This window comes from Hemitrygon akajei, chromosome 5, assembly GCF_048418815.1.
Source record: "Hemitrygon akajei chromosome 5, sHemAka1.3, whole genome shotgun sequence".
Classification (NCBI taxonomy): domain Eukaryota; kingdom Metazoa; phylum Chordata; class Chondrichthyes; order Myliobatiformes; family Dasyatidae; genus Hemitrygon; species Hemitrygon akajei.
Genome location: NC_133128.1, coordinates 164590438 through 164606432, shown reverse-complemented (window position 1 = coordinate 164606432; position 15995 = coordinate 164590438). Strand labels below are relative to the sequence as shown.

At 37.9% G+C, this 15995-nt stretch overlaps 1 protein-coding gene across 3 annotated transcripts in view; it reads right to left on the bottom strand.

The window, feature by feature from the left end:
- The window catches only part of pde1a (phosphodiesterase 1A, calmodulin-dependent), a 648403-nt gene that overhangs the window by 470485 nt on the left and 161923 nt on the right, over positions 1–15995 (bottom strand). For all 3 annotated transcript variants that reach the window (XM_073047065.1, XM_073047064.1, XM_073047066.1), the window contains one exon: positions 723–833. In XM_073047065.1, the coding sequence (XP_072903166.1) occupies positions 723–833 (111 nt within the window). The remainder of the gene's footprint in view (positions 1–722; positions 834–15995) is intronic.

Sequence of the window (15995 nt, the reverse complement as noted above, 5' to 3'; positions counted from 1 at the left end):
AATTTATTGGGATTAAACTAGAAGAAACACATGCACAGGTGATGGTGTTACTTAGAAACCCACGAAACGGGGATGCAAATGGGTTGACTTTGTCCATAAATTGAAAATACACATTAAAAAAAAAACTTGATATGGTAACCATACTTCCACAATTCTCTAATGAATGGCATCAACAGAATAAACAATTACCAAGAGTGGAGAGAGATAGAGGAACGTAACTAGTTCTGCCATTCTTGAGAACAAATATATGTATGTAGATTGGACAGCTGAATTTAATATTATGGGAGTTTGTTTATATATACGGGTGTCTGTAAGTCAGGAATGCGTAACCCAGGGGACAGCCGAGAGTTGATTGCCAACAAATATAATGATATTGTATAAAAGATGGGAAGTCTACATTATATGAAGACTAAATTGTTTAAACAATGCATTGCCACTGGTATCCATGCAACCACCAAATGAAAGTAATGATTTTAGCTTTACATTTAGAAAAAAGTTGCATTCATTTTGTGAATTATTCTAATAATACAACTGCAACAATACTTAATAATCACTTCATTGTTGGTAATCGGTTCATTATTGCATGAGGTCATGAAAGGGAAGTATCTATAATCAAAGAGAAATACTTTGCATCATGCAACATTTTAAATCCAACATGAAAAATAGTCAGACAATAATTCATGTCCAAAAGTCCAAAATTTGATCACAAAAATAATACTTACAATCCTTGCAAGCGAATCCACATTTTCTCAGGATTGTCTGGTTTTAAGAACTCCAGAGAGCTGCAGCGAAATTCCTTGTTCTCTGCAGATGAGGTAGCCATGGTGAAAATTCTGCGATAAAACAGCTACAGTTTAGACTCAAATACAGCAACTTTAAATCTCCCTTTTGCAGGTTGATCTCCCTATTGTTAGGCACATCTCACAACACTTACCCTCCATAACATGTTTTCTTTTAACTAAGGATCAGGATTGATTTTTAATCTCATTGCAAAGCTAATTGTTCTGAATAATGCTTGGCAATGCCAAGGTTTAATTTGCTAATATAAAACAATTGCCACAGATGAAATAGATGTTAAAGCTGTATACACATGCAGGCTTCCGTAAGACATCTCAAAAGGCATTCAAGTTTATTAGATTCTTCAGAAGAACCTTATACCCACAAGTATCCAATGAACTTGCTTTAAAATTAGGAACTGAATCATTATTACCACCTCCCTTCTGTACTGAAGACAGAAAAATATACTTGGAAAATAGCTCTGCAGTGTTCATAGAATTAGGAAAAGAAACAATAACGTCTTCATAAATCCAGGTGGAATGTTGAGACACAAACTGGGCATTCTCACCACAGACCCAACCCACATCACCTTTGAAAACAGCAAACAGATAAGATGGGAAATCACAGAGCTCCACAGGTTGTAATTTTTAAAAAAAACTGATAACAGCTGATGGTGAAGTCACCACTATTCACCCTCTCTTAGCAACTATACCCACTAGGTAACTGTTAATTTAACCTAGAGATTTAGCAGCTGCAAACTATCGGGACACTGTATCATCAGAGATACACAAATCCCATATTTAAATTGCATTCAGATATATTTCAAGAAAATTTACAAAGTTCAATTAATATGATATGCCAAGGTCATTAGCTGCTTAAGGTACCAGTTAATTCAAATGAAGTGATTAGTAGCTTACTGATAGAGCTCCAAAACCAGAACTAACCCTCTTGCTTGGAATATAATAGTGCGATTATTGAAATATAATGGCCAGTTAAAAAGTAAGTAGGAGGCACACCAATCTGCAAAATATATTACACTAAAATTTAAATGATTTCTTATTCCATTTATTTTATGAATTTTAGTGCATTGGTTTTTAACAAAGACAAACTCACTCCAATTCCTTCTATGCTAGGGCAAACTAATTTCATTTATATTAAAGCTGCCATAGTTTAGCTCTGTATCACCTAGTCCTAATGACAGCCAACCCAATATTGACATGCTTATATTGTGGCAATGATAACGTCTACAACTAGAGATATAACAATGACCAACATGGCAATATGCATTAAAATCTAGCCAATTTTAGTTAATATGTTATTAATATTAATAATAATATTAATAATAATAGAGTTAATATGCCAGCAGATTAACTCACCATTTGTTTTACACTTTACTATCATCTGTTGTAAAATGACTGACAAATTTATAAATGTCATCACACCTGAAAATACTTTATTGTATGTGACATACTTTGCATACTTTGGAGGTATTTTCAAGAGATGAAATTAGATTCTTCAAATGTGGTTTTTATATAGTAGGCTTTTTTTGCGACTGTCCAACTCATTTGCTTGAGAATACACATATTTAACTTGCAGTAAATGTTAAAAACTGTAACACTGTGACTAAGAAGGTCTTTATTCATTTTTTTCCAACTCCTGTAATTAACTACAGCTTACACAATTGCTTCTTCAAATGAATTTTGATCCTCAAGGGGTCGATGATAATAAGCCGGATTACAAATAAAATGAAAAATAAATTATTCAAAATAAGACAGAAACACAAAAGTACATTGCTAATAGGACAATCAATGTGATGATTGATTAAAAACTGCTTTACACAAACATGTTCAAATCAGAAAAAAAAGATTCAGATGAATAATCCTCAGTGTAGAAGACACTGAGGATTAACTTTAAAATTCACTTCAAAATTTCAGAATCAATGAAAAAGGTGCCCAGTGATGATGTGTTAAATGAAGGTGAAATATATTATTAAAAGAACATCATGTTGTTGTGTTAAACCTCACAATCGTGGAGTCATAGGCATAGCTAGCCTTGCACATGAAGTAAAACAGCAACAGCTATGTTTACAGGCCAGTCACCTTGAACGTTTATTTATTCATTGAGATACAACGCAGAACAAGCCCTTTGGGCTAGGCCACCCAGCAGTCCCCCAATTTAATCCAAGCCTAATCATGGGAAAACTTGCAATGGCCAATTAACCTACTAACCTACCATCCGATAGGTCTTTGAACAGTGCGCGGAAACCAAAGCACCCAGAGGAAACCCATGCAGTCACAGAGGAACGTACAAACTCTTTACAGGCAGTGGTGGGAATTGAATCTGTGTCACCTGTACTGTAAACCATTGTGCTAACCACAAAATTACCATGCCACCTAGTATTGCTAGCACTGGGGAACACCCGGCCCTTCAGACGGCTCCAAAAAAAAAATGATAACTGATAAATTTCAGAAGCATTTTGTTTTGGTGTTGTGTTACCCAACTAAATGAACCCATGTCAATAGTCCGAGGTCACACAAGGTTATTCACCACCAATGATCATACAATTTTTTAAAATAAATGTTAAACTATCTATAAAATTGAAAGGAAAAGACAAACAAAGAAAGTGGGTGTTTTGTATCTACCAGCTTTAGAAATAGAAATTCATTGTGGCATCAAATAAAAAGCAATATTCTCACCACTGCAGAAGGCAAGACACTCAAATATTTTTGATAGGTTACTGAGTTCAAAGGTTCAGAGGTTTATCAAACTATGTACGCAGAATACAATTCTGAGATTCCTCTTCTCCAGATAGCCAAGAAATACTGGAAAAACTATGAAAATCATTGAAAGAAAATACATCAACCTCACCCCCACACAAAAAGGTAAAAAACAGAACTCACAAACCCCAAACCCTCCCTCGCACAAAAACTAACATCCCCCACCTGGACACGGCAGTTAAAGCATCAAACCCCATACCCCCAAGCCTCTCCCATGTAGAAAAGCAGCAACAATAACACCAAACCCCCAACCTCTCTCAGACACAGATATCCAGTGGATCGCTCACACAGGAAAACATCATGCCTCAAATCCCCAACCACTGCCTCACCCAAAAAAGTAACATATTGCCCATCTGCTAATCAGTAACAAGAAAGAAAATACAGAAAACTGAAAGAGACCAATAGAAACGACTGTCCACACCGATAATCACGTATGTATGGAATTCCAAACACATACTCTGTCGGCATCGAGGAGAGTGACAGCTCAAACTCATTCTTCGAGTGCTTGAATTCGAACCCAAACATCGACCCTTTTTTTTAATTTCTCTCTCAAGTTGTGTTCAAAATGGGGTGTTACTGATTTATCAGTCAAAGGTAGATGTTCAGCCATCAAGATGGTTTTCTCATGCCTGTATTTAACCAGAGGTCACAGGTCAAGACAGATTCGACATTCATCCTTGATTTTTAGTGACCTTACTACTGCGAAATCAAAACCTGGGTGTGATCACCATTTACAAGACATAAATACTAAGGCTGAAAGAGCAGTTTTGTGGTTGGGCATACGGCAGTGAGTGACTCATCAGAGTTATCTGTAAATGTCATCATTTACAAAGTAGAAATCGGATGCCTCAGGGAATTCTCTCCATTTACCTAGAGTGCAGCTCCTACTGTCCAGGAGCTTATCAACATTCAGGGCAATGCAATTAATTTAATTATTTATTATGGCATTGAAAAAGAGGCATTTGGTTCATCAGGTCCTTGCAGTTCACAGGAGAAACAATTCCAATAGATTCCATTTCACCACTGCTGCTTTCTCTTCTTCACTAGTCCATCAAATCCTCTGATTCTTCAGGCACATAATATGGTATGATTTTCACAGTACACAATTAATTAACCAGCACATTGTTGGGATGTGGGAAGAAGCAAAAACCCGTTGAGCCATGGAGAGAATGTGTAAATTCCACACACAGGTCTGAATATGGCTGCCGGAGCTATGGGGCAAAGTGCTAACCACCGCATCACCATGCTCCTCTTGATTGGTACCACAAGTGTTACTGTAAACATTCATTTCCCCTATCCTGGGGGTATTGTGTACTAATTTTTAAAAAATTTGCTGCAATATATTGATTCCGCTACTCCAGTTTCACCTTAGTCTATAACATTTATCAACAAAAAGAACAGAGAACATGGTTACTGCACTATGTGCAAACTACTTTGATTTCTGCTATGTAAGACCATAAGACCATAAGCACTGGGAGCAGAATTAGGCTATTTGACCCATCGTCTCTGCTCCGCCATTTCATCGTGGCTGATCCATTTCCCTCTCAGCCCCTATCTCTTGCCTTCTTCCTATATCCCTTTATGTCCTGACTAATCAAGAATCTATTACCCTCTGCCTTAAATATACCCAATAACCTGACTTCTACAGCTGCCTGTGGCAACGAATTCCATAGATTCACCACTCTCTAGCTAAAGGTATTCCTTCTCATCTTCATACTAAATGAACATTCCTCTATTCTGAGGCTGTGTCCTATGCTCTTAAACGCCCCCATCACAGGAAACATCCTCTCCACATCCACTCTGTCAAAGTCTTTCGTCATTCGATAGGTTTCAATGGGATCACCCCTCATTCTTCTGAATTCCAGTGAGTATATCAAACGTTCCTCATATGATAAGTCTTTCAATCCCAGAATACCTTTGGTGAACCTCCTTTGAATATCTCTCCAACGTCAGCACATCCTTTCTTAGATAAGGGGCCCAAAACTGCTCTTAAGCGAAGCCTCACCAGTGCCACATAAAGCTCAACATTACATCCCTGTTTTTATATTCTAGACCTCCCAAAATGAATGCTAACATTATATTTGCCTTCCTCACCATCCACTCAACCTGCAAGCCAACTTTCAGGGAATCCTGAATGAGGACTCCCAAATCCCTTCGCACCTCAGGTTTTTAAATTTTCTCTCCATTTCAAAAATAGTCTATGCTTTTATTTCTTCTATAAAAGTGCAGGATCATACACTTTCTGACATTGTATTCCATCTGCTACTTCTTTGTCCGTTGTCCTAATCTAACTAATTCCTACTGTAGCTTCTCAACTTCCTCAGCACTACCTACCCCTCCAGCTATCTTCATATCATCAGCAAGCTTGGACACAAAGCTATCAATTCCATCATCCAAATCATTGACATATAACGTAAAAAGAAGCCATCCCAACACAGACCCCTGTGGAACACTGTGTTGCCAACTAGAAAAGGGTTTCTCTATTACGCTCTTTGCCTCTTGCCAATCAGCCAATGTTCTATCCATGCTAGTATCTTTCCTGTAACACCATGGGCTCTTAACTGGTTAACCAGCCTCATGTGTGGCACCTTGTCAACGGCTTTCTGAAAATCCAAGTACACAACATCCACTGATTATTCTTTGACTATCCTGCTTGGTATTTCTTCAAAGAATTCCAACAGATTTCTCAGGCAAGATTTTCCCTTAAGGAAACAATGCTGACTTTGGCCTATTTAATGTGCCTCCAAATTTTGGTATCCTCTTTGATACTATTGGCTAGCTTCCCTTCACATTTCATCTTTTCTCTCTTTATGGCTTCTGTTAGTTTATTAAAAGCTTCCCAATCCTCTAACTTCCCACTAGTTTTTCCTCTAATATATGCCCTCCCTTTGGCTTTTTTGTTGGCTTTGACTTCTCTTGTCAGCCATGGTTGCATCATCTTGCTTTTAGAATACCTCTTCTTCTTTGGGATGTATCTATACCTTCTGAATTGCTCCTAGAAAATCCAGCCATTGCTGTTCTGAAGTCAAATCTGCTAGTGTTCCATTCCAATCTATTTTAACCAGTTCCTCTCTCATGCCCATGTAATTCCCTTTACTTCACTGTAATACTGATATATGTGACTTTAGCTTCTCCTTCTCAAATTCAAGGGTGAATTCTATCGCATTCACATTATGATCACTGTTCCCCTATGGGCTCCTTCACCTTAAGCTCACTAATAAATTCTGGTTCATTGCACACACCCAATCCAGAATAGTTGATCCCCTCATGGCCTCAACCACGAACTTCTCTAAAAGTCCATATCCATCTCATATGTGTTCTATAGATTCCCCTCTTGTGTTCCAGAACCAACCTGATTTTCCCAATCTACCTGCATGTTGAAATCCCCCATGATCATCGTAGCAGTGCTCTTTTGACATGCATTTTCTCCGTCCTGTTGTAATTTGTAGATCACATCTTTGCTACTGTTCAGAGGCATATAACTCCCATCAGGGTCTTTTTATCCTTACAGTTTCTTAGCTCTGCCCACAATGATTCTACATCTCTTTCTAATGATTTGATTTCATTTTTTTACCAACAGAGTCACGCATGCCCCTTTGCCTACCTGCCTGTCCTTTTGATACAATGTGCATCTTTGGATGTTAAGCTCCCAGCTATGATCTTTCAGTGTTGATTCAGTGATGCCCATAATATCATAATTGTGAATCTGTACCTGTGCTACAAGTTCATCTCCTTTATTGTCTATACTGCATGCATTCAAATATAACATCTTCAGTCCTGTATTCATCACTCTTTTCTATTTTGTCCTCTTTTAACATTGTAACTCATCCCATTGACTGCAATTTTGCCCTATCATCAGCTTCTCTTTGCTAGCAGTCTCATTACACAATGCCTTTGTTTATAAACCACTCTGCCTTATCACTTCTGTTCTCATCCCCCTGCCTTCACATTTCATCTGTTCATCATTTCATCTGTTTGGGATTTAAACCCTCCCAAACAGCTCTAGCAAATCTGCCCTCAAGGATATTGGTTCCCATTGGGTTCAGGTGTAACCTGTCCCTTTTGTACAAGTCATACCTTCCCCAGAGGAAATCCCAATGATCGAGAAATCTGAACCCCTTCCCAATGCACCAGTTCTTCAGGCACGCATTTATTTGCCAAATCAACTTATTCTTACCCTCACGAGTGCATGGCACAGGCAACAATCCAAAGACTCCTACCCTGGAGGTTCTGCTTTTCAGCTTTCAACCTAGCTCCCTAAAATCTCTCTGCAGGACCTCCTCACCATTCCTCTCTCTGTCATTGGTGCCAATACATAGAAGACTTCTGGCTGCTCGCCCTCCCCCTTTAGAATGCCATGGATCGAATCTGGCACCTGGGATGTCTAAATATAGCATTGCATCTAAATTCTGGAATTCTCACAAAAGCATTGTGGATATATCTTTACCAGGAGTGAAGTGGATAGAAAAAGTGGCTCAACTCTACCTTTTCAAGGACAATAAATTTTTGCCTTTAGAGGTTCCCAATTCCCAAAATTTAAATGAATATAAAACTAACTACTTGGCTCAGATTCATTGTTAGTAGCTTGCAGAACCATTCACTTCAAACCCGAATTCACTCGTCAACACCTCTAATGGAACATATCCAGAGATGGGAATAAAAGAGTCTGGAATATTGACTGAAGTAAATGGTTGTGTGATTATTACCAACACTTATCTGAATATTTTTCACCTAGGAACTTCTTTGCAAGGTTGATAGACCTTTGTCTGAATTGCCCAGGTCTGGAGGCTGGGTGTTTACCAGAAATGATCTCTGCATTTAATTTTCATGTCTTTTTTTTTCTAAAATAGGTTCAGATGACTGGGAAATAGGAGTTACTCATTTCCCATTGATTTGGAAACAAAAACAAGACCAGATAACGATAGAAGAGTTTGATTGCTGTAGGAAACTATTTATCCTAATGGTCTTTTAATGAAAATCTGTTTGTTTCATGATCATTACCGCTGATGTAGAAATTCCAGATTCTTTTTGTATTTCAGAATCAGGTTTTACATGACATTAAATTCATTGTTTCTTTCTTGGCAGCGGTACAGTGCAAAAACATAATGTAAATTACAATGTAAATTACAAAATAAATAGTGCAAAAATAAAAGGAATAATGAGCTTGTGTTGATGAATTGTACTGAAATCTGGGTAAGAAGCCGTTTATGAATCATTAAATGTGTGTCTTGATGGTCTTGAAGGGTCTTTAGTGAAGAAAGCTGCCTTCATAAGGCATTCACCTCTCGAAGGTGTCCTTGATGGTGTGGAGGTTGTGGTCATGAAAAAAGAGCTTTGACCAGCAGCCAATCTGGACATCAGAAGTTTAGAGAGGACGGGACTTTAATCAGGTCCACTGCCCGAAGGTAAAAGGCAGCAGTGGACCTTTCTCAGCACTACCCACCCCTCTACCCATCTTCGGATCATCCGCAAACTTTGCCACGAAGCCATCAATTCAATTATTTAAATCATTGACAAACTATGTGAAAACTAGCAGTCCCAATTCTGATAACTGAGGAAATCCACTAGTCACTGGCAGCCAACTAGAAAAGGCCCTCTTTAATCCCACACATTGCCTCCTGCCTGTCAGCCATTCCTTTATCCATGCCAGAATCTCTCCTGTAATGCCATGGGATTTTGAATGAATGAATGAAATTAATTTATTTCGATCAGTACAAACATAACAAAAAGCGTCACTTACAACGATGATTTCATAATGATGATTTAATAGGACAAAATTACAAAAAAACATAGATATTCTTTAAAACAGACCAAAAGGGTGTAGGCTGAAGCTACAGCTTATTACACCTATCCCTCTTCATTATACAACAATATATTTGGTGTCAATCATCACATCAAAAACAAAAAATTTCATAATCTTTTAACACAAAATCCAATTCCAAATATCATTTATTTACATTGCTCCTATTCATTTTAAATCACGTATTTTATATTTGTTCATTAAATAATTTTTAAATAATTTTTTAAACTTGTTAAGTGTAGTGCATGTTTTTAAATTCTCACTACAACTGTTCCATAGATTCACCCCTCTGACTGAAATACAATGATTTTTTACATTTGTTCTTATCCTTTGTTTTTGAAATATCCGTGTTCCTCTCAAATCATGTTGACTTTCTCTCATTTTAAACAACCTTTGGATACTTTGTGGTAGCTGTCTATTTTTTACTTTATACATAATTTGTATTATTTCAAAATCTACAAAATCTCTGAATTTTAAAGTGCTTAGTTGAATAAATAGTGGATTGATTGGCTCATAATAACTTGTCTTATTTACAATTCATATAACTTTCTTTTGGAGTAGAAAAATTGAATTTGTATTTGTTTTGTATGTATTTCCCCATACCTCTACACAGTAAGTCATGTACGGGACTATAAGTGAACAGTATAATATATACAAAGATTCCTGATTTAAGAAATCTTGCGCTTTGTACAGTATTGCAATAGATTTTGACATTTTTGCTTTGACATAATTTATTTGTGGTTTCCAGCTTAATTTACTATCTATTACCACTCCTAAAAATTTTGTTTCAGATACCTCATCAATTTCAACATAATCTATTCTAAGTTTACTATATGAGTTTGGTACACAGTTTCCAAATATTATGAATTTAGTTTTACTTAGATTAAGTGATAATTAGTTAGTATCAAACCATTTCTTTATAATTTTTAGTTCTTTCTCCACTGTATCCAAAAGTTGTTTCAGATGTTCCCCACTACAAATATAGTTGTATCATTAGCAAATAATATACATTTTTATGTCTGAGAGACCATACATATATCATATATATTTATATATACAAATATTTTTCCAATATTTTGGAAAACTGTGAGCGCAAAGAAACTGGTCTATAATTTGAAAATACATATTTATTTCCAGCTTTTTATATTGCAATCACCTTGGCTATTTTCACTTTATTGGGAAATTTTCCAGCAACCAAAGACTGATTACAAATATGAGTCAGTGGTTTCACAACACAGTCAATGATGTTTTTAATTAAATACATATAATATCCATTCCAATCTGTTGATTTCTTACTCTTTGATTTATATTTGATCTTGTTATGCAGCCTCATGTGTAGCACCTTATTAAATGCCTTCTGAAAATCCAAGTAAATGACATCCACTGTCTCTCCTTTGTCCAACCTGCTTGTTCCTTCCTCAAAGAACTCTAACAGGTTTGTCAGGCAATATTTCCCTTTTCAGAAACCATGCTGACTTTGGCTTACTTTGTCATTAGTCTGCAAGTACCCCAAAACCTCATCCTTAACAATGGTCTCCAACACTTTCCCAGCCACTGAAAACAGGCTAACTGGCCTATAATTTCCTTTCTTTTGCCTTCCTCCATTCTCAAGGAGTGGATTGACTTGTGCAATTCCTCAATCCACTGGAACCATTCCAGAATCGAGTGATTCTTGAAAGATCATAACCAATGCATCAGCTATCTCTTCAGCAACCTCTTTCAGAAGTCTGGGATATAGTCCATCTGGTCCAGGTGACTTATCCACCTTAAGACCTTTGAGTTTGTGTAGCACTTTTTCCTTTGTAATAGCAATGGTACTCACTCCTATTTCCTGGCACTCGTGGACCTCTGGCAAACTGCTAGTGTCTTCCACGGTGAAGGTTGATGCAAAGTTCATCTGCCATTTCTTACTACCTCACCAGTATCATTTTCCAGTGGTCCAATATCAACTCTTACCTCCCTTTTACTTTTTTATATAACTGAAAAAGCTTTTAGTATCCTGATTTATATTCTTGCTAATTAACCCTCATATTTCATCTTTTCCCTTCTTATGGCTTTTTAGTTGCCTTTTGTTCGATTTTAAAAACTTCTGAATCACCCAACTGCCCAGTCACTTTTGCTACATTATAGGCCTTTTCCTTAACTTTTATGCAGTCCTTAACTTTCCTTGTTATGCATAGTTGCCTACCCCTGTCATTTGAGAACAACTGTGGGACATACTTATCCTGCACCTTGTGAACTATTCCCAGAAACTTCAGCCATCTCTGCTCTGTCATCATCTCCACCAGTATCCCCCTCTAATCCACCAGGGCAAGCTCCTGTCTTGCACTCCCATTCATACACATTCAACCCAAACTTTACTAACACCACAAAAGTATAGTCCTGATGGCCAACATTGGTGTGATAGTATGAAGGGACTCTCTCTGCTGTATGAGTCTGACTTTAAATTATACAATGTATTTCAGGACCTGATGAAGGGTCTCAGTCCGAAACATCAACTGTTTACTCTTTTCCATAGATGCTGCCTGACCTGCTGAGTTCCTCCAGCATTTTGTGTGTACTACTTTACTATTGCCTGGCCTTTTGTTATTTGTCCAATATTTCTCCTTGTGTATGCTGTTTGTGAGAGGGAATCCTCCTCCATGCTGATCTCATCGTATTGTTTTTCCTAGTGTAAGGTTAGATTGTTTTGGGGCATTGCTTGGTGCTGATCTGATAATTTTATCCATTTTGCACTGATCAAATGAACATTAATGGATTGGCTACCTAATATATATCCACTACAACACAGAAGAAAACACAGTGAGATATTTAATGGGCACCTGATCACCACCAATGCTCATTTCATGTTTGATAACCCCCTAAAGTCTTGATATGGTTAATAGAAAACTTGGATTGTGTTTTTGAATCTGGCAGGGCACTGACAACTATGCTGAAATGTTCAAGGACATTCTCAACATCTCACTGTTGCAGAATAGGTTCTCCCCTGCTTTAAAATGGCAGCTTACCAGTGCCCAAGAAGGGTGAGTGGCCACAATGACAATTGCCCAATACTACTCACATTTATTAATATGAAGGGTTTGAAGAGGTTAGTTATGGGAAGAATTAGCTCCTACTTGAGCGAGGACCTGGACCTGCTGCAATTCATTTACCACTGCAACAAATCTACAGTGAATCAATCAGCTTGGTGTACCTACACAACACCAAAACATATGTCAGTCTGCTGTTTATCAGTTGCAGCTCAACAATCAATACTATTATCCCTCAGTATTAATCACCAAGTTTCTAATCTGGGCTTCAGTATGTTCCTTAGCAAATGGATCCTTGACCTCCTCATCAGGAGACTAAAGTCAGTGTAGATCAATGATAGCATCTCCTGCAGACAATCAACACAGGAGCTGCTCAACGATACATGGATATGCCACTGCTGTACTCTATACTCGTGACTGTGTGGCTAAGCAGAGCTCAAATGCCATCTATAAACTCACAGATGACAATGTCGTTGAAAAAAATATCAGATGGCGATGAGGGGGTGTACAGGAATGATATAGATCGATTGAGTGGTGTTGCAACAACAACCTCAGACTCATTGTCAGCAAGATTGATTGTGGACTTCTGGAAATGGAAGTCGAGAGAACACACACCAGTGCTCATTGAGGGGTCAGTGGTGGAAAGGATAAGCATCTTCAAGCTCCTGGGTGTTAACATCTTAAAAAGTTCTATCCTGAGCCCAACACATTGATGCTATATGAAAAAATCCACCAGTGGCTCTACTTTAACTTCACTCACCCCATCACTGAAATGTTACAACAACAACCGATGGACTAACTTTCAAGGACTATCCTTCTCATGTTCCTGATATTTATTGCTTATTTATTTATCATTATTATCTTTTTTCTTTCTTTTGTATTTGCCCATCTTGTTGTCTTTTGCAAAATGGTTGCTTGTCCGTCCTGTTGGGGGCGGTCTTTCATTGATTCAATTGTGTTTTCTGTATTTACTGTGAATGCCCACAAGAAAATGAATCTCAAGGTTGTTTATGATGATATACCAAATTGCATGACCATACACTTCCCAACATTGTATTCCATCTGCCATTTCTTTGCCTATTCTCCTAATCTATCCAAGTCCTCCTGTAGCCTCTCTCCTTCTTCAAAACTACCTGCCCCTTCAAATCTTCATATCGTTTGCAAATTTTGCAACAAAGCCATCAACTCTATCATCCAAATCATTGACATATAATTTAAAAAGTATCGGTCCCAACACAGACCCCTGTCGAACATCACTAGTCACCGGCAGCCAGTCAGAAAAGGCTCTCTTTATTTCCCCTCTTTGCCTCATGCCAATCAGCCACTGCTTTATCCATGTTAGAATCTTTCCTGTAATACCATAGGCTCGTAACTTGACAAGAAGACTCATGTGTGGCACCTTGACAAAGGTCTTCTGAAAATCCAAGTACACAACGTCAACCAATTCTCCTTTGTCTATTCTGCCTGTTATTTCTTCAAAGAATACCAATAGTATTGTCAGGCAAGATTTTCCCTTGAGGAAACCATGCTGACTACAGCCTATTTTATTATTTGCCTCCAAGTACCCCGAACTTCATCCTTAATGATGAAATCCAAAATCTTCCTAACCACCGAGGTCAAACTAACTGGCCTATAGTTTCCTTTCTTCTGCCTCTCTGCCTTCTTGAAGAGTGGAGTGACATTTGCAGTTTTCTAGTCTTCCAAAACCATTCCAGAATCTAGTGATTCTTGAAAAATCATTACTAATGCTTCCATGATATCTTCAGCAACCTCTTTCAGAACTCTGGAGTGTACACCATTTTGTTTAGGTGACTTATCTACTTTCAGACCTTTCAGTTTCCCAAGACCCTTCCCTCTAGTTCACACACTTCATGACCCTTGATACCTGGAATGTCCACCATACTGCTAGTGTATTCCATAGTGAAGACATACTTATTCAGTTTGTCTGTTATTTTGTTTCCCCCATATTTGCCTCTCCAGTATCATTTTCCAACGGTCTGATATCGATCTCACCTCACTTTTACACTTACATATCTGAAGAAACTTTTGGTATCTTCTTCAATATTATTGGCTAGCTTACTTTCGTATTCCATCTTTACCTTCTTAATGACTATTTTAGTTATGTTCTGTTGATTTTTAAAAACTTCCCAATATTCTAATTTCCCACTTTATTTTGCTCTATTCTACACTCTCTCTTTGGCTTTTATGTTGGCTTTGACGTCTCTTGTTAGCCACTGTTGTGTCATCTTTCCTTTAGAATAGTTCTTCCTCTTTTGGAATGTATATATCCTCTGCCTTCTGAATTGCTTCCAGAAATTCCATCCATTGCTGCCCTGCCATCATCCTTGCCAGTGTCCTTTTCCAGTCTATTCTGGCCAACTCTCCCCTTGTGCCTCTGTATTTCCTTTTACTCCACTGTAATACTGACACATCTACTTCAGCTTCTCCTTCTCAAATTTCAGGGTGAATTTGATCATATTATGATTACTTTCCCTAAAGATTCTTTTACTTTAAGGTCTCTAATCAATTCTGGTTCATTGCACAATACCCAGTCCAGAATAACTAATCCTCTAGTAGGCTCAACCATGACTTGCTCTAAAAAGCCACCCTTTAGGTAGTCTAGAAACTCCCCCTCATATTCCAACACCAAACTGATTTTCCCCAATCTACCTGCATATTGAATATGACTATTGCAACATTGCCCTTTTAACATGCATTTTCTCTCTTTCATTGTAATTTGTAGACCGTGTCCTTACTACTGTTTGGAGGTCTGTATTGAACTCCCATTAGGATCTTTTTTACCTTTGCTGTTCCTTGGCTCTATCTACAATGGTATAACACCATTCAACCCTATGTCACCTCTTTCTAATAATTTGATTTCAGTTTTTTCTGAACAGAGCAACGCTTACCCCTCTGCCTTCCTGCCTGTCTTTTAGGTACAATATGTATCCTTGAGCATTAATCATTAAGCTCCCAGCTATAATTTTCTTTCAGCCATGATTTAGTGACACCTACAACTTCATACTTGCCAATCTGCAAGTTCATCTACCTCATTCTGTATATCGCGTACATTCAAACACACCTTCAGTCCTGTAGTCACCCTTTCCGATTTTGTCCACCTTTAACGTTGTAATTCATCCTGTTGACTGCAATTTTGCCCTATCAGCAGCCTCTCCTCACTACACATTGCCTACGTTTGTAAACCAGCAACCTCATCTTCAGCACTATTTTTGCCTTTCCTACAATGTTTCTTGCATTGAAATTTATGCAACTTAGGACACCAGTCGCACTATGTTCAACCTTTTGATTCCCAACTTTCTCTGATGTCTTACCAGCATCTGCCTTCACAACCTCTCCACTAACTGTTCTGGCACTCTTCTTCCCAACCCCCTGCAACTCTAGTTTAAACCCCACCATACGGTATTAACAAATGCTGCTTCCCGCTAGGATATTAGTCCCCCTCCAGTTCAGGTGTAAACTGTCCCTTCTGTACATGTCCCATTTTCCCTTGAAGAGAGCCCAATGATAAAAAGTTTTATGCCCTCCCTCCTATACCAACTTTTTAGTCACATGTTAAGCTGTATAATCTTCCTCGTTCTGCTCTGACTAGCA